Below are 23,852 nucleotides of genomic sequence, written 5' to 3' on the forward strand. Positions count from 1 at the left end.
TTATTAGGACAAGTGCATGACAGTAAGGTTAGTTAGGGTTAGATTTTTTTTATTTTTATTTTTTTATTCAGATAATGGTTGAAGAAGTGAGTATTTTAAGTGCATGACAGTAAGGTTAGTTAGGGTTAGTTTTTTTTATTCAGATAATGGTTGAAGAAGTGAGTCTTTAGTCGACGGCGAAATAATAGAGTAAACTTAACTTTCGTCTCGTTTACATAGGTACATAGCCCCCCCCCCCTCATCCGCAATACTTGTCCAGACCACTAATACTTGTCCAGACCACGAAGCCCCGCCTCCAACCCGTCCACGCCTGGCTCTGCGGCTCTGCAGATACCCCCTACTCAAATAATTGGTTCGCTTTGCTGTCGTTCAAGCTTAATGTGGAGCAAAGGGAATTTCAATCCAATGCCCGCACTGTCAACAAACTAGGACACAGCCTCCGCTCCCCACCAATTGGATACATTACACTGCCAATCAGCAGACACGTATCTCATTGGTCAACGTCTTGGTAGGAGGGCGTTGCGGTATTTGTTGTTTCTGTCCATGAGAAATACAGACGACATCTTAAAACAGACTTATTCCTCTGGGCGTTCTGAGTCTTTGTATGTAAATGTATTATTCATCACATACTTTAACATACGAAGAACCATTGGGATACATCTGAATTTGCACTGACATTAGTTAGATTTTTCTTTTCTTTTTTGTCTCCCTCATTTTCTTCGAAGGTAAGTCGTGTGTTGTTGTTCAGCTGCAGCTAACGGTTAGCAAGCCAACGCCACTAACTTACATCGTTTTTTTTTAAAGTATATTATATTGTAGACACTAGAAGATAAACAGATTGTGATATGGATCCGCACAAATGACTTGTTGTTAGTATTATGGAGTACATTCGCTTCGTGGAAGAATATACAAATACAAGGCAAGCCACAACGCCAGCAGCATTGTTGTCCAAAAGACGTGGCCCCGCCTTGATCGTGTTGAAATCAGCTCATGAACTCGTGTAATGTCAGCTGATAGTTGCTGCTATTCTTTCTCGACGCATAAGTAAAGTAGAAGTATCGTTATATTACTTTCAGAATAACGTACAGCTCCGTTTCAATTTGGAAATAGGAATATCTTTTAAACTCAAGAGCTGAGAGACAACAGCTGGGAGTCAACAAGACTCTTGTGGTGATGACGTCAACAAAAGATAACAACACAGTGTGCTGCTGCTCCACACACACAACTTACACAAATGGCTTAATAAAGCAATCTGAATCTGACATAGTGTGGCTGCTCCATACTATATTATTGTGAATAATAAAAACGGCTCACTGGACACACCATGCTGATTTTTACTGGGATATATATGGGTACATTTTCAAAATGTCAAGTGTTGTACATTTACATTTACATTTAGTCATTTAGCTGACGCTTTTATCCAAAGCGACTTACAAGTTCTGTACGACAAGCCATCAGGAAGGGCACAACTCTATCAGCTGAGCAACAATGTACATCAAAGTGTTGAGTGCTACAGTGTAGGTTAGTTTATTAGGACAAGTGCATGACAGTACGGTTAGTTAGGGTTAGATTTTTTTTTTTTTTTTTTTTTTTTTAATTCAGATAATGGTTGAAGAAGTGCGTCTTTAGTCGACGGCGAAAGATTGGACGTGATTCGGCTGTCCTAACTGGGGTGGGTAGTTCATTCCACCATTGTGGGGCAAGGACTGAGAATAGGCGACTTCTCTTTGATGACCCTCCCGGAGCTTGGATAGGAGTAGGTCTGAGGCGGCCAGAAGATGCAGAGCGTAGGGGTCTTGAGGGTGTGTAGTTAGAGACCATTGACCGGAGGTAGGCGGGAGCGGTTCCCTTTGCCGCACGGTATGCTAGGTCGAGGGCCTTGAAGCGGATTCGTGCAGCAATGGGGAGCCAGTGCAGGTCCCTAAGAAGTGGGGTGACATGGGCCGACTTCGGTAGGTTTGAGATCAGGCGGGCCGCTGCGTTCTGAATGAGTTGAAGAGGCTTAGTGGCAGTGGCCGGGAGGCCAGCGAGCAGTGCATTGCAGTAGTCGAGGCGGGAGATGACTGTTGATTGGACGAGGAGTTGGGTGGCTTCTTTTGTCAGGAAGGGGCGTATCCTTCTGACGTTGCTCAGGAGGAATCGGCAGGTTCTGGTCGTCGCTGCGATGTGAGCAGAGAAGTTCAACTGGTCGTCGAGGACAACACCAAGGTTCTTGGCGGTCGGGGACGCAGTCACAGCTGCATTCTCGACTGTGATTGAAAGGTCGGTTAGGGGGGAGGATTTGGCCGGCAGGTGGAGCAATTCTGTTTTGCTTAGGTTCAGTTTGAGGTGGTTGGACGTCATCCAGGCTGAGATGTCGGACAGACAGGCCGAGATCCGCACAGAGACGTGGATATCTGAGGGAGGGAAGGAGAGGAAGAGTTGAGTATCGTCGGCATAACAATGGTAGGAGAAGCCATGAGACGTGATAATGTTACCCAGTGATTTAGTGTAGAGGGAGAAGAGAAGGGGTCCTAAGACCGAGCCCTGGGGGACACCCGTCCGCAGGGGGCGGGTGGCCGACAGGGTCCCTCTCCATGACACTTGGTAGGAGCGGTCATTGAGGTATGATGACAGCCATGTCAGCGCAGAGCCAGCCACTCCCATTCCTGCGAGGGCCGCAAGGAGGATCTGGTGGTTGACTGTGTCGAAGGCTGCAGATAGATCTAGGAGAATCAGGACAGAGGAGAGGCCTTTCGCTTTTGCTAAGTGAAGTGCCTCTGTGACCGCAATGAGGGCTGTCTCTGTGGAGTGACCAGTCCTGAAGCCTGACTGATTAGGGTCTAGGAGGTCATTCTGTAAGAGATAAGTAGTAAGTTGGTTGGATACAGCACGTTCAAGTGTTTTAGAAAGGAAGGAGAGAAGAGAGACAGGACGGTAGTTGCCTATGACAGTAGGGTTCAGGGTTGGTTTTTTTATGAGCGGCGTGACTCTGGCTTGTTTTAGGGAGGTGGGGACCACCCCCGAGTTGAGTGAGGAGTTGATGGTTGCAGTTAGGAATGGGAGGATGTCTGGTGCTATGGTCTGGAGGAGTGGGGAGGGTAGCTGGTCCAGCTGGCAAGTAGTCGGACGGTTTGACGTTACCAGTGTCAGGGTCTCTGCTTCTGTAATGGGAGAGAAAGATGACAGAGTGAAGGATGAGGTTCTCGATTCAGCATTTGGAATGGGTGGGGGTTGGGAGAAGGAGCTGCGGATGTTCTCCACTTTTTCCTCAAAGAAGATCGCAAAGTCTTCGGCAGAGAAAGATGAGGGAGGGGGGGGTGGGGGGGGAGTGAGGAGGGAGGACATGGTAGCATGCAGTTTGCGAAGATTCTTGGCAGAGGCCTCGATCCTATGGTGGAAGAAAGAAGCTTTGGCATTAGTGATGGTTTTGGAGAATGTTAACAAGAGGTTGTGATATGTGTCGATGTCAGCAGTGAGGCGTGACTTTCTATACTTCCTTTCAGCTGCTCTCAGGACCTGTCTTTGTTCTCTCACTGGATCTGTCAGCCATGGACTGGGTGGGGAACGGCGGGCAGGTTTCTCAACGAGGGGACAGAGCTTGTCGAAGGAGGTTGCAAGGGCTGAAAGGAGGGTGGAGGTTGCCATCTCTGTGGAGAGAGCAGAGAAGGTGTCACTCGAAGGTAGAGCGGATAGTATGTCAGAGGAGAGGGTGGAGGGGGATAGGGAGGGCAGGTTGCGTCTGAGTGAGACTGTTTGAGTTGGGGTGAAGACCTTTCGGTTAAGCATGAGAGTTAGTGAGAAGGATATGAAGGAATGGTCAGATACATGTAGGGGAGTTACCGTGGTGTTAATGATGCTGGAGTTACGGGAAAATATGAGATCCAAGGAGTTGCCTGCTTTGTGGGTGGGAGGCATGGGAGTGGGAGTCAGGTCAAACGATTGTAGGAGGGAGACTACTATGACTGACTGAGATGAGTCAGGCAGGTTGAAGTCGCCCAGTAGAAGGAGAGGGGTACCATCTTCCGGTAAGGAGCTAAGAAGCATGTCCAGCTCATCTGTGAAGTGATCGAGCGGACCTGGAGGGCGGTAGAGTGTAACAATGGTGAGATTGAAAGGATTAGAGACAGATACTGCATGATATTCGAGAGAGGAGAGTGACAGTTCTGGGAGTGGTGTTACGTTTGTAGCCCATGAAGGAGATGTCATGAGGGCAGTGCCTCCACCCCGTCTGGAAGGTCGAGGTGTGTGAGTGAAGTTATAGTTTGTAGATAATGCTGCAGGTGTTGATGAGTTATTGGGGGTTATCCAGGTCTCAGTTAGAGCCAGGAGCTGCAGATTTAGACTATGGGCGTAGGCAGTAATGAAGTCAGCTTTCTTGACTGCTGATTGACAATTCCATAAGCCTCCCCGTACTGTGACAGGTGTATTAGTGGCTGTAGGAGGGTAGGAGAGATTAGCCGGGTTACTAGCAAACTGGCGTGGATGGGTAGAGTCAGTTCTGGAGGAGCAGATTGTGGATATAGGTATGAGACACATTGTATTGTCGAGAGTGGCAGGGAGGAAGTAGAGGAATAGCAGTGTGGGAGGGAAATATAGGATTATGGTGTACTTAGCACTGGGTGGATCGGTGGATCACGCGGCGGTGAACTCCAGGATAACTCCTCCTCTTTGTCCCTCTTCGTTTCTCGACGCTTCGCTGACGCTACACCAGCACTACATTTAGATGAAACTAATTTGGATGTAGAAATCTATAGTGTGAATTTCAGGTAGTGGGCCCAAGAACAGTTTCAGTTTCATTTAAAACTATGAGAGTTGTACATTTGAAAAATACATTCAAATGAACTAGGCTATATCTTAACATTTGGAATGAACAGAAACTGTGTCCACTCTCTGAAATGCCCTAATGTGCTTTATTATTAACCTACAAACTCTGTCACTAATTCATTGGCAATGGACCTGTCAAAGTGTCACCTGCTGACATTACATCATAGATTCATGTCTTAATGCTCTGATTTCAACCTTAGGGAGACAGCTGTCTATTTTGAGAGATAATGACTTAAGGTGCTATAGATTTTTATGTAGAGTAATATAATTTTTTCAAACAATACTATACATTCATAGAGCTTTTAGGAAGGTACAGAATAAATAAATAAAGTATTGATTAATGAATGTATCATTTAAATGTTTTGCGGTTCCAAAATGAATGTTGTTGTTTACATGTATCCCCTCCCTTCCCAATTCCCCACTTGGAATGCACCTGATTGGATAAATGCTGGTGCTCTGTGACATCTTGTGGCTGAATGTTATCTATTCTATAGCACCTTTACTGCCCAAGAGCATTTGAATAGTACAAATGAGCTTATTTAATTAATATTGTATTTAACATTAGGGCTTCCCCCTCATAGTCGATGGACCTATCTCAAGCCTTGCTCTCTTTTCTTGATCCTACAGAAAATAGGGCAGGGCTTGAGATAGGTAAATTAGTCGATTGGCCTAATTGATCGGTTTGGTCTTAGTCTACTACGATTTTGTTACTCCATTAGTCGATTGTTATGTTGTTTTTTTCCCATGCCAAATGATTTTATTTCCTTAAAAAAACTATGAGCATATCTCTCGTAAGCACTAGATTAAAAAAGGTAATTCTGTATTATTGCGTGTATTATTGCATTGAGTAAGGAGTATATAAAAAAGAAGCAGTGAAGCTGGACCAGCACTCTCAGGTTCAAGTATTTAATGGCAGCCTGAAACAAATATGTTTTGGAATTTTGAGAGCGCGGTCTATCTTGACAATTGAGTAAGGTGTAAAACATATTAATTAAAATGTATTCTAGATGAACATGCTTCCAATAAGTTTATTTTCCCTCTACAAATCAAACTCATCAAGATTGTATGTGAATGTACCCCATATGTACATATAATTCTTTAATAAAAAAAAAAAAAAAAAAAAAACATTAAGATTGTATGTGAATGTACACCACATTCCCCAAATCCAGTTTGGGGCTGTAACCAAAATGTGAAAGGGCATAAGGGAAATTATATTAAACAAGGAGCGCCCTTTAATTTGTTTCTTGCATCGAAAATCGACTATGCAGATAATTTCTTGTGCTGATTTATGGAAAAGTGTGCCAGGCCACCAAAGGGTCATGCCCTACTCAGGTCGTTTCTTTTTTTAATTGGACATATTTGTCGTCGAAATCAACTAAGCGGTCAGTCGACAAATCTTGCGACTACTAGTGGACTTCTCTGGTGGTGGACGGCCCTCAGTAACATACCTAACTTGTGCTGTTGTGTGTGTGTTCTCTTAGATGGGCAGTCAGTACCAGTGTACTGTACCTCTGGAGGTGCGGCGAGCGGAGGGGGAACGAGTGCGGGCCAAGCATCCTGACAAAATCCCGGTCAGTAGTAAGGGTTTCCCATTAATGACCTAGACTGTGGCGGCTAATTAGTCCAGGCACAGTTGTATAATGAACCAATTTATATTTATATATATATATAAAAACATTTAAATTCTTTTTTACAGTTTCTTTTAAATATAAAGTTTGCCAATAGGGATGTATCAGTAGTATTGGCAGTGGTAGTAGTCGTAATAGTAATCCACTATATTTTTTTATTTTCTAAAAAATAAACCAGTTCAACACAGGTAACCACTTTTGCTTAACACTTTGATCGCCATGGTTCAAATTAATAATTTACCATCCCTAGCCAGCTCTATTTGTCTATGGAGAAGTTCCCCTTCTTTGCAGGGCTATAACTTTTTAAATTCTATTGCTAAATTGCCATTATTATGGCCCATTCAATGTCCTATATCCATTGTTCAGGGTGTAGCAACGATATACTTTTTCATTCACATATTCATACTAAAATATGGTCTAAAGTATAAGTATGTTTTTATCGTTTTTGGCAGCTTTCTCCAGAACTTGATTTATAGCTCCAAATGCATTATATTGATGATCAAATACAGTTTGGTAGCGATCGTTGCCAGATGAAAAATTTCAACTGGACGTGGTTCTAGAAGTTACTACGTATCATCTGATATTGACCGGATGGGCGAGGGGGCGTTTATAATTCCGTGGGCAACGTTATACCATTCGTCTAGTGTGGGTCATATGGTCATCAGAGCAGTTTATATGGAATACGTTAGAAAATAACGCTGGATCTTACCGTATGTTCCTCGCGCCGTTGGGGGATGAGCGTGGAGTAGACAGTTTTCGATTATGGGATGTTGATCCTGATGAACCATTTCCAGGTTGTATAATACTACGGTATATACGTCCAAATAACGTTGTTTATTGAGTTAGGGCGAGCGATTGATTATCCAGTGTGTTGAGATGGGGTCCGGCTACCGATCGCGAGTGCCCGGACGGATTATGGATGAGCACTTCCTGTTTGGCGCGCCCCTCCCTCTTGGCCGATCTGCCGATCGGCCACCGGATGGCGCTCTTGAACCGTTAGACAGTTGAGTGGAGCTCACCAGTACATCTCATGTCTCCGGAGGAGAAATATGATTTCGATCACAGATTTTTGAATTATTGATATCAAAGACAAGTTACGGCGTCTTCGGCAGAATGAGCATGGCTAGGAATGACGTCTAAACACGTCATCGGCGATTAAAGTGTTAATTTCTTTGATGGCTCAAATGTATGCTTTAGTCCAGTGGTTCCCAAACCTCTCCTCGAGGCACCCCAGCCGTTCCATGTATTTGTTAAATTCCACCACCAGCACACCTGATTCAACTAATAAAGGGCTAGTTAAGTTGAATCCGGTGTGCTGGTGGTGGAATTGAACAAATACATTGAACGGCTGGGGTGCTTTGAGGAGAGGATTGGGAAGCACTAGTCTAGTCGATTTTTGTGTTCTGACCACAAAATTCATCATAGATCTAGCCTCTTTATTTTGCTCTCAAAGTGCACCAGATTGATGCATTTAACTTTAAAATGTACAAACAAATTAAAATTCCGGGGGGGCATGCCCCCGGCCCCCCCCAGAGGTTCACCCCCCATAGTATCTGACAATCCTGTGGGAAACACCACCACCACCCGCTGCAGTCCATTTGACTTGAGAGGCAGGTGATGGGATATGTAGGTGAATACATCCCAATCCACATTCCAAAACTAAACCGATGAGTAGCCCCACCACAAAAAGAAATGAATAGAGACCTTCTCTAGTTGATTTAATGAGCTCTTGATACAAGGATTACCACCAGACAACAGGAAGGTATGAGGTTCATTGTATTTGTTTGGGTCTGTAAAAGGTTTGTTTATGTTGGTACGTTTTGTACACATTGGAGTAAAAAACAAACACATTTATTCTAGATTAACATGCAATAATCTTATTTTCCCTCTACAAATCAAACCCATCAAGATTGTTGATGTGAATGTACCCCATATGTACATATAATATATTTGTTTATTAAGATTGTATGTGAATGTACCCCACATTCCCCAAATACAGTTTGGGGCTGTAACCAAAATGTGAAAGGGCATAAGGGAAATTATATTAAACAACGAACAAATTGATAATTTATTTCTTGCATCGAAAATCGACTACGTAGATAATTTCTTCTGTTGATTTTATGCTTGAAGTTAAATGGTTTTAGGTAGGGCTTGGCGATATGGCCAAAAATGATATCACGATAACGATATGATAATGTTATCATATCACCCGGTATCGATAATTATCGATATTGTTATAAGTATAAAAAAAATATATATATATTTTTTTTAAATACATATATATATATTTTTTAACACTTTCACTACCACACTACAGAAGGTTAACCGTCTGTAGTGTGATAGTAAAGGGTTAACCTTCTGTAGTGTGGTAGTGAAAGGGTTAACCTTATGTATTGTCGCAGTGAAAGGGTTAACCATTTGGTAGTGTGGCAGTGAAAGGGTTAAACAACAGATGTATGTTTATTTTGCCGCAATTCTTTGTCGTTGCAGCCCCTCACACTCCAGTTTTCAGGCTGTAGCTGGTTTGAAAGCGAAAGTAAACATGCTTCTCTGCTGGCTGTGGCTCCAGGGGAGTTGAATAGTTTTGGCTCTGCTAGTTTATTTTCTATCTTTTGGCACTTTTTTGGTGGACACACCACCGCACAGTGACTCGTGACTGGAGACTAGCTCTGCTAGCACACATAGCCTACTGTGTACAGACGGTTTCAAACTGTATTTTAAATTAGAAAGCAAACAAAATAAATGGACAAGAGAAAAATAAATCTCAATTTGGTCAGTATTGTCATTTGGACAAGCAAAGCCATTACTTTAAGTTGCAGGCAAAAAAGACAAGTCTGTCCACTGTCTCTGGTTTTAAAACTGCCCTGTTGCAGGTCACAAAAAATCTAGTCATTTAGGTCAACAGGGACGTTGGTGGAGTGTGAATGCGTTGTTTGTAATAAGTGGTTTCTGCTGTGCCTCTCTTAACCAGATCATAGTAGAGAGAGCTGCAAGGTCACGAGCTCCTGACCTGGACAAGAAGAAATATCTCGTGCCTTCAGATCTAACAGGTGGAACTCATCTCTCTGACGAGCACACACACACACACACACACACTCTCCAAACCTAGTTATCTACACCAATTTTTTTCAACCCCCATGACCCTTCTCGATCCTTTCTCTCACTTCCCCCCCTAAGCCCCTTCCCCTTTCTCTTTGGTGTCATGTTTGTGGTGTGTCTTCATGTCAAATAATTCCCCTTGTCTAACACTCAACAGATAACTCTCCTCTTACTCTCTTTTTGTTTTTACTCTTGGTTAATCTGTGTGTCACAAGCACGGATCATAAATTCTTACCTGACACTTCCGTGATCCCACCAGCCAAAAAACGAAATCTTTATAATAGGAAAGAGTCTGTTTGTTTAATTGTTAAAGTGTTGTCCGGCAGAGTGGACAAACGTGAGTCTGTTTGTTAAGTGTTAAAATGTTGTCTAGTACAAACGTAGTCACAGACCAAATGTACCAGCATTTGCCTGGTGTCTGGTGTTAAATTTCCTGTCACAAGATACCTGACCCTCTTCATATGAAACCACTCACTGACCCTCTCTCGCTCTCTTTTGCTTCCCTCAAGTGGGCCAATTGGTCTTCCTTATACGACAGCGTGTGTCCATGAGACCTGAGGAGGCTCTCTTCTTCTTTGTCAACAACTCGCTCCCCCCGTCCAGCTCCCCCCTCTCGGCTGTTTACGAGGTAAGGGTCCCCCTCCAGACTCACACATCACTCACACCTGCAGCCCACATAGATGTACGTAGGGCTGGAAGGTATACTGTTATGGATCCATGCCTGTCTTTTATATATATTTTTTTACTACTGTGAAGCACTTTGAGCTGCAATTCTTGTATGAAAGGTGCTATACAAACAGTTTATTATTATTAAAGTTTATTATACCATCATCCACGATATATATATACATATTGTAAATGTTTTAAGTTAATCAAAAGAACTGGTTGAATGTATGCAGGCGGTGCAAAACACACAAGATGACATAGACATATGGTATAGTAGAGTTTGTGAGCTTTTACATAGTGAGCTAGGTGGTAAAGTCACAGAACCAAAGTCACCCAGTAAAATTCATAGGCCTAATAAACCATTTTGGAATGAGGAGTTAGGGGACCTATGGAAGGCAATGCGTAAAGCAGAAAATATTTATTTGAAATATAAAGGGGATAAAGAACAGAAAGAACAGTACCTTTTTGATATTAGGTTACGATACTTTAAAAGACAGTATAACAGCTATATTTTACAAGTGGAAGAAACGCACGCATCCAATCCTCAGCGTTTCTGGGATCGGATCAATAAACTTGGGCCAAAAAGACAAAGTAAAATACCACTAGAAGTGTATGATGGTAAGGCCAAGGGACAATTAATTTCAGATGTTCCTCGGGTGTTATATGAATGGAAGAAAAGTTTTACAGAATTGTTCTCAGGGAACCAAGAGGGAGATTGTTTTGATTCAGTTTTCTTTGATGAAATCTGTTCTCTCAAATCCCAGCTAGATGTTAGATTCCGATCAATCAGCCAGTATCACCTCTTCATCTGTTTGGCTTGTGTTGTCACCTCTCCATCCGCTGACTCTGCGTTGTGTTTATTTCTTTGACTGTCATTCCCCTTTATATGCAACTCCGTAACCATAAGTATTCAACACTGGACAGCGTAGTACCTTTCTTGAAAAACGTTGTTTATTACATAAACAAAAGCCTCAGATCAGATGTTATCAGATTGTATTGTCCTTGCTATTGTCTCTTCTGCTGTTCAGTCCAATAGTGGCTAAGGCCTTGTCGTTAGCCAAAACCCTTCTCCCGTTAGCCGAAGCTAATGATGATGTGTCATCTCCCCTCCCCCACCCCTGGCCAGGGTGAGAGGGATGAGAGTCTCTGATGGTTCTTCTCTCCTGTGGGATTTGTTTCTTAGTCTAACTCATACGCGGAAGAACACTTAGTTATTTGATCTTCGTCATAGCAACGACGGGCCCGCCCCCTTTCCTCATTACTATGTGACATGTGGGCGTAACTCTCTCTCAATGTGTGCGGGGGACAGATTTGGGGGCGTGGCGAGTGACGTCGATGGGGGGGGGGTTAGGGGGAAAAACCTAGAGTTTTTTTTTTTTTTTTTTTTTTTTATAAATACCAGGGGTGCAATACCGCATTTTCCCAGGCGGTGGCGCCATTTCTCCATGTAAACGACACACTGAGCTCATACAGATACACACAATTGTTAAGGGGATGCAGACCAGAGAAAGACTTTAGTCTTGTTTACATCAGGGTCCCCCATTTTCAATTCATCATTATTAGTCAGGATGATTACAATGGGTTTGTATCTTGTTTGCAAATCTTGCAAATGATTATGTCTTGCTGAAAACACTCTCAAAGAACACCTACCCAACCTCCTCCAATGTACAGTTTCTATCTCAAATGTATGTCAGTATTCCAATGTACAGTGCCCCCCCCCCCCTACCCAACCCCCCCCCCCCCCACCTCCAATGTACAGCCCTACCCAACCTCCTCCAATGCACAGTTTCTATGTAAAATGTATATGTACACTCTTTTTCTGGATTTTTTTAGTATCACAAACAGTACTGTATTTGAAAATCTGGTATGTCATAAATGTATAGATGTAGCAGTACTGTATCTGTATGTCGTGTGTGTCATATGATGAATTGAAAATGGGGGACCCTGATGGAAACAAGACGAAAGTCTTTCTCAGGTCTGCATCCTCTTAACAATTGTATGTATTGAGCTGTATGTACTGTACCCATTCTGCAATCTGTTAATAAACTTTTCAATCAATCAATCAATCAATCATGGACTTATGAACCACGATTATTTTCAAGAGAAACAAACAGGCAAATAGCTATAGCTTAGTCAATCTGGACAAATACATTAGGCCTATATTAAAAAAAGAAAATCTGCTAAAATGCTGTTACTTGCCGTTGCCCTCCTGTTTCGTGGTGGTGTCGTCACTGCTGCTGGTTTAGCTCTAGGCGACAGCATAGCAAAACTTAGTTTGCTTTGAAGAAGTAGCTTTCTCCTCTTGGGCGACGGTGCCATCTCGTTGTTGCATGCACGCAGGTAGGAGTCGGACATAGCACTGAATGTCTTATCTTATCTCTCTTTATACTGTATGTGATGACGTATTTTAACACACACCTCGGCTGACGACCCGAGCTATTATTATGCAAAGACGAGTACTTTAGCAAGTGGGTACTTGGCCCGTGCAGGGCAAGAATGCGACCCCCATCTACTGCTATTTGCATAATAATAGGACAGGTAGTCAGACTCAGCTCTTTGGATGGTAAACCATGGGGGGTACATAACTGCATTCTGAAAACATGCGGGGGACACTTTCCGATGTCCCCGGCGTGAGTTACGCCCCTGGACACGGCCATCTTTGACCACAGCTATTTGACCCAGATCACTATAGCAACGGCACTGTTGATATCATCCCCCCTCTGTGATTACCCTGCTATGTGGCGCCAGCGCTGCTGTCGACACTTGACCTTGATGCCTCTGTGGTGTCAGTCTGCTGCAACACAGATCTATAGATCCGTCTCAGTAGACGCTGTCACCCACCGATATATATATACATTATATGCATATAGAAAAACATAGACATCCTTAATCAACCTTCAGGATCAACAAACTACTTGGTTTTTCAATTAATTAGGCTGTTGTTTGGACGCTTACCATTTCACCTCTCTGCTCTGTTTCACTCAGCTGATAACGGCCCTCTGCCCAGTTTGACTGGAGACATATGTACATGCTAAAAATGATGATAATGGTATTATCCTCTTAAAGCTCATCTCTATATATCGGTTATAAACCAAATGAAAATCATTGATTTCCTTCATAGAGAACCAACCATCTCACTCCAGGACCGACGGAAATGCTTTAAATGAAAACATTGATCTAGAAGAGGTGAAGAAAGCTATTGCCACCCTGAAATAGGGCCAAATTTTGGTCATATCGCCCAGCTCTATTTCAGGGTGGCAATAGCTTTCTTCACCTCTTCTAGATCAATGTTTTGATATAGATAATTATTGATGAGTATTAACTCATTCAGAGCCACACCCATATAGTGTTGTCAAAAATATCGAAGTATCGATACATATCGATACTGAATATTTAAAACGGCTTCAATACTCATTTCCCGAAGTACCGATACTTTCTGCAGTATCGGTACCAGCTGGCTTGCTCCCGCAAGTTGTTGACAGACAGACGTGCTGCCAGAGCCTGGCCCTTCCGCCTCCTCCTCCTGCTCGCTCAGAGCAACAGACACAAGCTGCTGCAGCCTCCTCGTTGGAAACGGGGTAGTTGTGTCGAGTTCATGCGTGTACTGGTGTAGTGGGCTCGGCTTGACGTTACTCCGTTTCCATGAAGTAATAGGTGGCCAGCTAGCTAGCATTAAGCTAACGGAGGAACGACAGCTAACGTTAGCTAATAATAGCGTTGTTTACAAACTGAAGACAGGGCTGCCTGCCCGGCTGTGAGGGGGAGGAGGAAGAGAGAGAGAGAGAGATTTCATCGGAGCTATGCTATGCTATGTAACGTTAATAAATGCTCCGAGCATAGCTCCGGAGAAATCTCTCTCTCTCTCTCTCTCTCTCTCTCTCTCTCTTCCTCCTCCCCCTCACAGCCGGGCAGGCAGCCCTGTCTTCAGTTTGTAAACAACGCTATTATTAGCTAACGTTAGCTGTCGTTCCTCCGTTAGCTTAATGCTAGCTAGCTGGCCACCTATTACTTCATGGAAACGGAGTAACGTCAAGCCGAGCCCACTACACCAGTACACGCATGAACTCGACACAACTACCCCGTTGCCAACGTTCGGTCGAGCGGAGCCGGAGCCCATCCTACACCAGTACACGCGTAACGTTAATAAATGCTCCGAGCATAGCTCCGGAGAAATCTCTCTCTCTCTCTCTCTCTCTCTCTCTCTCTCTCTCTCTCTCTCTCGTCATAACTAGGAAGGTGCGCTCAGTAGACCTAAAATCTCCAGCAGCCTCTTTCTCTCTCTCTCTCTGATCTAAAGATAAACAAAGGGTTTTAAAAGTGTATTTATCTTCTCGTATAGTACCAGAGAGAAGCTGAGGAGAATCAACCAGCAACAAAAGCAAAATTTGTTAAAAAATAAAATAAAATGTATAATAAAAAAAGATTATAATTTTTTTTTTTGGTATTGAAAGTATCGAAAGTATCGATACTTTTCAAGGTATCGTATCGAAGTAGAAATTCCAGTATCGTGACAACACTACACCCATATGACCAAATTAGGTCTAGCGTGCCAGCACTGAAGTCAATGGGAGGACGGGGATATTTGCGAACGCTTAAACTACCGGTATATCTTAAATTATGGCTATGGGTCTAATACACCCGTCGCTTATCAATGACTTGCTTGCAGTCAACATGTACGAAACGGATTGTTTTTTCATCAGTACATTTCCGTTTTATACCCTTTTGAATATTGAGTATAGTTTTGGAGATTTCTAGTAATTCCAGAGAAATCCGCGATAAAATCTTTTAGTTTTAAAGCTGCCCTGTTGCAGGTCACAATACAAAAAATTATATTATATTATTTTTATTATCGAGTATTAACCCTTTATCTGCCAGGGATTATTCTGATCATATACCCCTATCTGCCACTGTTGAAAGTCTATGGAGATGTTCCCCTTCTTTGCAGGGCTATAACTTTTTAAATTGTATTGCTAAATTGACATTACTATGGCCCATTCAACGTCAAGTATCTATCGTTTAGGATGTAGCAACGTTCTACTTTTTCATTCACATATTCATACTAAAATATGGTCTAAAGTATAAATATGTTTTTATCGTTTTCTGCAGCATTCTGCAGAACGTGATTTATAGCCATAAATGCATTATATTGATGATCAAATACAGTTTGATAGCGATCAGCGCCAGATAAAAAATTTCAAATGTACGTGCTTCTAGAAGTTACTACTCATCATCTGATGTTGACCGGATGGGGGGGGGGGGGTCGTATATAATTCCGTGGCCAACGTTCGATGATTCATGTAGTGTGGGTGATATGATCATCAGAGCAGTTTGTATCGAACACGGTAATAATAAACGCTGAAACTTACCCCAGTCTCCTCGGGCCGTTAGGCGATCAGCTTGGAGTAGACATTTTGCTATTATGGGATGTTGATCTAGATTAACCATTTCCAGGTTGTATAATACTATATACGTCCAAATAACGTTGTTTATTGAGTTAGGGCGAGCGATTGATTATCCAGTGTGTCGAGATGGAGCCCCGGGAGCTATAGCGAGTGGCCGGACCGAATTTGGATGAGCACCACTTTCTGTTTCCGGTTTGCTGTTTGGGCGATCCGCCGATCGGCCACCAGATGGCGCTCTTGAACCGTTGGAGAGTTGAGAGGAGATCAACAGGAGATCTCAAGTCTCCGCGGGTGAAATATGATTGCCATCACAGATTTTTGAAATATTGATCTCAATGATGTGTTACGGCGTCATTGGCAGATTACGCATGGCAGAGAATGACGTGTTAACTCGTCCTTGGCGATTAAAGGGTTAAAATATATCGCGATAATTATCGTTATCGTTTTATCGCCCAGCCCTACTCTGAAAGTGGGAAAAGCCTCGGGATTTGACGAACTGACAAATGAGATACTGAAATGCCCTTTTTTTTTTATCCACTTTTTCTCCAATTTTCTATTTTTCTCCCATCCCAATTTTCATATCGTCCAATTCAACCCTCCCCTGTCTTTGAACGTTGTTTCTTGCCTCCCACAAGCCGGCTGCAATGTGGACTAAGTCATACATGGCACGAGTCCCCTCCGATACTCGAGGTAACAGCCGTCGCATCTTTTCACCTGCGCGGCTCGATCTTTCAGCGTCGGGGGTCTGGGCTTTGGAGGGGCCCCGCCCCGCCCCCGTCGCTTCTTGATTCTACTGCGCAGGCGCACCAACCGACCTGTAGGAGTCGCTGTCCACAACGCCCAATCCCCACCCTTCAGTTTCCCTCCCCGTAATACGGCCAATGTGTATTACTGTGGACGACCAGCTAAACTGAAAGCAATGTGGAGAGCGGGGCTCGAACAGGAGGCATCGATGGCGCCCCTAAGAGGATCTGGCCGGTATTGCATGTTGCCGATTCCACAGAGGCGGGTAGATCTGCAGAGTCGATCGGGGATCTTGATCCGGTTATTAATATGGAATAAAACAATAACAACTTGCCACGGCTATATACGTGCCTCTGGTCCACAACGCATGGCACCGAAACACGTATATATACGTGGCTGGTCCTTAAAGTGTTAAACCCAGTAATACACAAGACCCTCTTCTTGGACCAAGCAGGTTTTGTTGATAATCCAATGTACAGTTACCCCCACCCCACCCAACCACCTCCAATGTACAGTCCCCCCCCACCCCACCTACCCAACCCCCACCCAACCACCTCCAATGTACAGTCCCCCCCACCCCACCTACCCAACCCCCCCCCACCTCATCCAATGTACAGTTTCTACATCAAATATATACTTTTTTTTTTTTTTTTTTTTTTTACTCTTTTTGTATCACAAACGGTACTGTATTTGTAAATCTGGTATGTCATAAATGTCTAGATGTAGCAGTACTGTCTATCTGTATGTCATGTATGTCCTATATGTTATGATGAATTGAAAATGGGGGACCCTGATGTAAACAAGACGAAAGTCTTTCTCTGGTCTCCATCCCCTTAACAATTGTGTGTATTGAGCTGTACTGTATAACTGTATTGTACCCATTCTGCAATCTGTTAATACAATTTTCAATCAATCAAGACCCGCGTCGCGGGCACTGCGTTCCGTTCTCAGAATGGATTTGAGAGAGATGTGTCATCCAGTTTGACTTGGAGCACGCACTATGCGCACTGCCAGTCATCAGGCTATATGCGGAGATATTCAGACTCTAGATCTATTTGCAGAGCCAGATGAGTAGCAACCTGTGCGATTGGCTCTTGACAACGCACAGTCGTACTATTGACAAAGCCTACAGTACTTTGCTGGAACGATTCATTTTGCACGTACTGTATACAGTACGTGTGTATGCGCGCACTGTGGGAGGTGGCCAGAAGCGCGCAACTAGCCAACTATTATATTACTATATTAATACAGTATATTCCACTATATAGGCTATATAATATAGTAGGGGTGTAACGGTACACAAAATCCACGGTTCGGTACGTACCTCGGTTTTGAAGTCACGGTTCGGTATTTTTTCGGTACAGTGGGGGGGGGGCGATACCAGTGCATACATAAAAAAATATATAAATTATACTTTTTTTTATATATACTGTTTTTTAGTAATAACTAGAAAGTAATGGTATTTATTCAACAACAGGTGATTGCTTAATGATGCTAATACAAATCTATATAAGTATGGGGCTGCAGCACTGCAGATATACCCTACTCCAGGGGTGGCCAACCCGCGGCTCGCGAGCCGCATGCGGCTCTTTGCCCGTCAATGTGCGGCTCTTCCATCCATTAAAAAAAAAAAAAAAAAAAAAAAAAAAATTTAATTATTTTTTAACTTTTTTTTTTTTTTTTTTTTACTTTTTTTTTTTTATGTCACTCATTCCATAAGGGCGTAGAATAAACATTTACAATTTTTTTTTAAATGGTCCATTTGCATGTTCTTGGTATCTGAATCTAGGGACATATATGGATCAGTGTCAGAAATAGTGTCTGTTACTAGGCTTGAGTAAATTGTAATGAACCAAAGGAGAATATCAATTCTATTTAAAAAAAAATAATCTTTGACTGTAAATAACACCATGCTAAAATTGACCAGACCTGAAAAATCTAAGCAAATGAATAAAGGGAAGATGATTAAACAGAAGGTTTTGTAGATACAGTACTGAATTCTGCCATCTTTTTTATAATGTAAATTTCTCCACCATTTTTCATCATATTGCAACACCATTTTTTGCAAGACGTTCACAGAAAGGTAGAGAAACTAACTGCGTTCTGTTTTATGGCAATAACGTTCAGGTTTGTGGGAGATAATCCCAAAAAATAAGAGAAATTAAAAAGTAAATCCAGAAGTCAGATGATTGACAGGGGCTGGTGTGAGCTGGGTAGGGTAGTTTTTCGAAATTTGAAAGCCCTGAGTCTCTTCCTTCAAAAGACTACACTCACTTTTGGCTGTGCCACTTCCTCCTGTCAATATGCGCCGGTTTCCGACTCAATGCCCTGAGATTTCTATAATCTTATATTTCACTAATAACAGTTAAAATAATTGGTAAACAAACATAATGCTGAAAATATACACTTTTACTGTATATCTCGGGCTTAAGAGGTTAACCCTGTGAGGCCCAAATTAAAAAGAAATTAGCAACTTCAGAGGCCAGAGGGTGGGACATATAAACACATTTACTATCAAATAGCATTGTGAGGCTGAACAACAGGACCAATTGACTATACATGTGCTTAAAGGGGAACTATCTTATAAATGGCTTTTTTCAGTGTTTACCATTGTTTCTTAGCTATGTGAACTTATATTAATAGGATATATGTCTCTAATTCTCATATTGGCGAATTCTTCCAATTCTCCTCTCACAATATTCACCCTCACTGAACTGAGTCATCTGAAAATGTGCATATCTGTGATGTCAGAGATTTCTCAGCTGCATAATAATGTGGCAGTTGATGTGGCAGTTGGCACCAGGCCACACAGTGGTTGGAGCCCAGCCTCAAAACGGCTTAAGATCTTGAGGTAGAAAAATGCGGTTTTTAGTACTTGATTAGAAATACAAAACAATGCATTTTTTTTGAAAAAAACCTAGGTGTTCCATAGACTCACAGGAATTGTGTAAAAGTGCCCAAATAGTGAAAGAAATAGTAAAATAGTTCCCCTTTAACATTTTTTAAATAAACATTATTTTTTTAAATGGCTAAAAGTGATTTTGTAATTTTGCAACCGTGGGTCTCACAGGGTACTTTTAACCCTGTGAGGCCCAAATAAAAAAGACATTAGCAACTTCAAAGGCCAGAGGGTGAGACCTATAAACACATGAAGGGTGCCGTGACTGAAAAAAAATGTTGAGAAACGCTGGTATATGGTGTGGCTCTTTGTGGTACCACAGTCATTTTTTTGTGGCTCTTAGTCTCTGACTGGTTGGCCACCCCTGCCCTACTCCAATGATCCACACACGGACATTACACGGTGTTGCACTCGCTACCCAGTGGCTCTGCAAATATACCCTACTCAGTCTACAAGGCTCCGTTGAAGTAGCACAGAGGATCTGTTGTGATTTTTGCACAATAAATATTCAACATTCTCTTTTGAGACTCCGCCTCAGACTCTTATCATTTGGCACTAAAAGCTAAACATTGTCACCGATATGGCTGTCCGCAACATGTCATTAATTGTGTACGCGAGGTGGTTTAGTGACGACTCTAACGTGAGCTAGGTTAGCTAGCATGAGCTACCGAGAGATGGAAAGACTGTAACTTTACTGGTGAAAATGTGATTTACGTTGGAATATTCCTTTGCCAACTTGCTGTACTTTGCTTGCAGGTCTGCAGCCATTATTGCTGGATTATGAATAGCCTCAACTTTAGCCAAGGTAACGTTATGGCTAAACCTTTAACGGTTGGTTAAACACGTTTGTTTTATAATGCTCACAGCAGACCGCAGTGTTGTTGATAAATACGTGGGGCCGGGGGGATTTAAGTTCTGCAAAAAAAGGTTCCGTACCGTTGCAATCGTACGGTGCACAGCCCGTACTGTACCGGAGGTCCACATTGACGCGGTACAGTACGTATCCGCGTACCGTTACACCCCTATAATATAGCTATAGGTGCTGTATGATGACAATAGATTTGATTCCTATCTAATTTTGATCCATCGCAAAGCGCTCCAGCGCTTGAATACGGCCGGGGGATCCGATGCAGACCCACGGCTCTCGTATTATAATGAGCCCGCGAGGCGTGTCTCTGTATGCAAATGCCTTGCGCGAGAATGCGCATCCAGTTTAGAATGAGTGGGATTCACCATTCCAAAAACCTGGGTAAGAACAGATTTGGACTTTAAGAATGGCTTGATGAATGTGGCGGTGGCTTTTCTTATTGTTCTCTTAACAGACAGGTAAGCAAGAATATAAGAAAAATAATAAGAGTATTGTTGAATGAGGCCCAATATCTCAAATTTGCTACCCAGATCCAAAAATAGCTAACTAATGTTAATGATATCGATAGTTACATTGGATTTGATAGTTACATTGAATTTGTAACATGAACCAATTACAATAAATATTATCAGAAGTAGTGAGAATATATAAACATTTGTATGATTCATGTATCGATTACAAAGACAGCTGAGCCCCGAGATATGCCTGATCCATATTCCATCCAATCTTTGCCAAGAAAGTTGGTAAAAAATCCACATTTTCTGTCATTATTTTAGCTGATTTGAGAAAGCGTGGCTATTTCACTGGTTATTTCGGCTTAAGTCCACTTGCCGTCACGGATGACTTAATGCTAACGATTCCAAAATGATGTGCGAATTAAGAATCCGCTTTGCATTTTTGCATCTTGTAGCATGTAGTATAATAACAGACACGAAGATAACTTTGACTGTTTGGCATTTTGAACTATAACGTTGACCCACAATCCTATGTTTTTGTCTACTTAATAACTCTGGCCAGGGTTCAAGTCCCTGTACATTACAGCCAGGCCCTGAGGTCTTTGGGTTACCCTAACTTAAATAGTGGTATTTCTACCTGTGGCTCTAACTTAAATAGTGGTATTTCTACCTGTGGCTCTAACTTAAATAGTGGTATTTCCACCTGCGGCTCTAACTTAAATAGTGGTATTTGGGGAGAAAAAAATAAAAAGAGAGAGAGAGTGGCAGGTGTGAGGGAAAAAAATGAAAAAAAAAGTTTTAGAAGTGTAGATTGCACCTTGCTTATATTCATTTCAACAACACAATTCAATGGGTTTACTTATATTTTTAGCAACTTATTCACAAGACAATGAGAATGCATCCACTCATAACGGCTGTTTTAACTATGCAGATTTCGACTTATGGTAACAGGTCCTGCTTACCTTTGAAAGTGGATCCTTTGAGTGGATGTTCAGTCAATATTGTCCGCGGAAAAGGTTGGCAAGTCCGAATGAAGGCCCACCCAGGGACGCCAAATTGTCACGTTTTAGACTCAGTCGTGAACGTTGTAATAAGATATTTAAAGATATAAGAGATGAAACACTTTTGAATGTATTTATTATAAAAAGTGAACAAGCAATGTAATATAAAAGGTGAATATAGCAAGGTACAATTGAAATCTAGATTGTTACAACCGGCCGGTCGAATATAAAAGAAAGAAAATGCAGTCTGGTTATTGTTCCGTCAGTCTAGTCTCGTCTGTCCAGTCCAGTCAGTGCAGTCGTGTCCAAGTCAAGCAGAGCAGTGAAGAAGAAGTCCAGTGGTTTCTCTGTCAGGGTGTTTTATTGGTCCCCCAATCGATCAGTGTGGTTGTGGTTTTCGTCCTGCGTGCACGTTGTGTGTCTGTGTGTATTGGTCCGCCTGTATGTCCGCCGTGCACAAGTGCGTGGAACGCACATTTACGTGCGCATTTGTGCGTGTGTGTCTCTATGATAACGATCTGTGATTAATGGAGACTGGAGTATGTGACCAGTAACTGACCGGGTCGTATATTAGTTGGCTTGTGGCATTTTGTCACAATGAGTTGAATTATTTGATCCGGGCTAGTCTGGTGAGATCTCTCACCAAAGGAGTCAATGTGTGCGCGTTGAGAGTGAGGGTGTATGTATGTGTGTGTGTGTAGGTTTGTGTGTGTGTGCTTTGAGAGTATGGGGGGTGTGGAGTGAGTGTGTGTGTGTGTGTTTTTTATGGTTACTGATAAGAATCTGTGAGTGGCCCTCTGGCTGGGCTAGAGAGAGAATTTAAGGGAACTGGGCTTTTTATGGTGGAGTGATGGGAGAATGTCTCTGCTATAAATGTACGTGATATACGTGTCATATTTCAACAGTTGCCATCATGGTTGATGGTTGGATGTAGATCTCGGAGACATCTGCTCTCTGACCCTTCACCTCCTGACCAGGGTCACACTTGCAGATGTTTATTATGATCATTTAGTACCATCTTGTGGCGACAGATGCACGTTGCACTAGGTCTTTAGGAGCAGAATAACTCAACAAAACTAGACTTATTCTGACGTCGCGGGACGAATACACTTACCGCTGCACCCCTACTGTGTGCTCATCATCACACTGTATACTGGATGTGCTCAATGTGTTGATGACTCTTTCTCACCCCGGTCTGGTTCCAGGAACACCACGAGGAGGACCTGTTTCTGTACATGACCTACAGCAACGAGAGCGTCTATGGTGCCTGAGGGAGGACAAAAGGCAGGATGGAGGGGCCGAGGGAGAGAGGAGATGAAGAGACGAAGAGACTAAGAGACGAAGAGACAAGGCCCGGAGAGGCTAGTGTGAAAAGTCAAGGCTGTGTTTGTAACGCTTCAAGCCACTATTATTATCCTGATATTAAAGGGGCAGTTCACCCAAATTAGAAAACAAACCCAACATATTTTCCCCTTTACCCGGGGTGCTATCTATCCATCCAGATAGTTTTGGTGCGATATGCTTGGTTTTGGAGATATTTAAGCAATGTCTCTTTCCATAAATCATGACCCGGTTACTCAAGATAATTCACAGACCTTGTTGTGAGCAGTGTCACATAGGAACATCCCCATTCATTATTATGGGGCTGTAAAGAGATGTTGCTTTTGAGTTTTTAAAATGTATTTTGTTTCACACAAACTGAGTGCTATTCAGCTCCATTGTATTGGGAGTGACGGCAGATACAGTATCTCCTAAATGTGGCGAATCACACTGAAACTATCTGGATGTACGACGGGACTCTGGGTTGTTTTTATTTTGGGTGAACTGACCCTTTTAAATCTTTGATAAGCTACCTGTTGCTTCAGGGTGGGGTGTGGGTGGGAACGTTTTATATACAGGGTTCTACCATTAGCAGTATTTGGGTGGGGGGTGAGCATGTGTGTCAGTATACTTTGAACCATTTAGGATTATTGGTTGAATAAGGAAGAGAAAAAGTGAAAAGACAATTAAATTTTTTTTTAAAGAAAAGTTATTTGAATGATAAGGGAAGAGCTCTCTTAATTTTCATCTTTCTCTCTCACTCATTTGTATTTAATGCAAATAGTATTTCTTTTGTAAATTAATATCTTGAACTTTTGTGGAAAATAAAGATGAAAATGCATGAATTTCTGATTTACCCTGTTTTCACTGTGTGTGTGGGGGTGATGTGGCCAAAATGTATCAAACTTTTTCTACACATTTTCACGATTCACAATATATTCTATATTTTTCACTTTGCTTTTCC

General features: G+C 42.4%; 1 protein-coding gene across 1 annotated transcript; it reads left to right on the forward strand.

The window, feature by feature from the left end:
• Nucleotides 1-538: 538 nt before the first annotated feature.
• LOC311245864 (gamma-aminobutyric acid receptor-associated protein-like 1) lies at nucleotides 539-23,733 on the forward strand. Its single transcript, XM_084335884.1, has 5 exons — nucleotides 539-725; nucleotides 6,288-6,377; nucleotides 9,406-9,484; nucleotides 10,043-10,161; nucleotides 22,774-23,733. Exons 2-5 carry the CDS (start codon nucleotides 6,288-6,290, stop codon nucleotides 22,837-22,839), a joined length of 354 nt encoding a protein of 117 aa, XP_084192010.1. The 5' UTR covers nucleotides 539-725; the 3' UTR covers nucleotides 22,840-23,733.
• The last annotated feature ends 119 nt before the right edge of the window (nucleotides 23,734-23,852 follow it).

The sequence above is a fragment of the Notolepis coatsorum genome, assembly GCF_963971535.1.
Source record: "Notolepis coatsorum genome assembly, chromosome: 19".
NCBI classification, from domain to species: Eukaryota; Metazoa; Chordata; class Actinopteri; order Aulopiformes; family Paralepididae; genus Notolepis; species Notolepis coatsorum.

What these genes read in the sequence shown, in the direction of transcription:
- LOC311245864 (XM_084335884.1), top strand. Translation starts at nt 6,288, where the DNA reads ATGGGCAGTCAGTACCAGTGTACTGTACCTCTGGAGGTGCGGCGAGCG. An exon ending in CGTGCCTTCAGATCTAACAG is followed by an intron (nt 9,485 to 10,042) that starts GTGGAACTCATC and finishes GCTTCCCTCAAG; the next exon opens with TGGGCCAATTGGTCTTCCTT. An exon ending in CCCTCTCGGCTGTTTACGAG is followed by an intron (nt 10,162 to 22,773) that starts GTAAGGGTCCCC and finishes GTCTGGTTCCAG; the next exon opens with GAACACCACGAGGAGGACCT.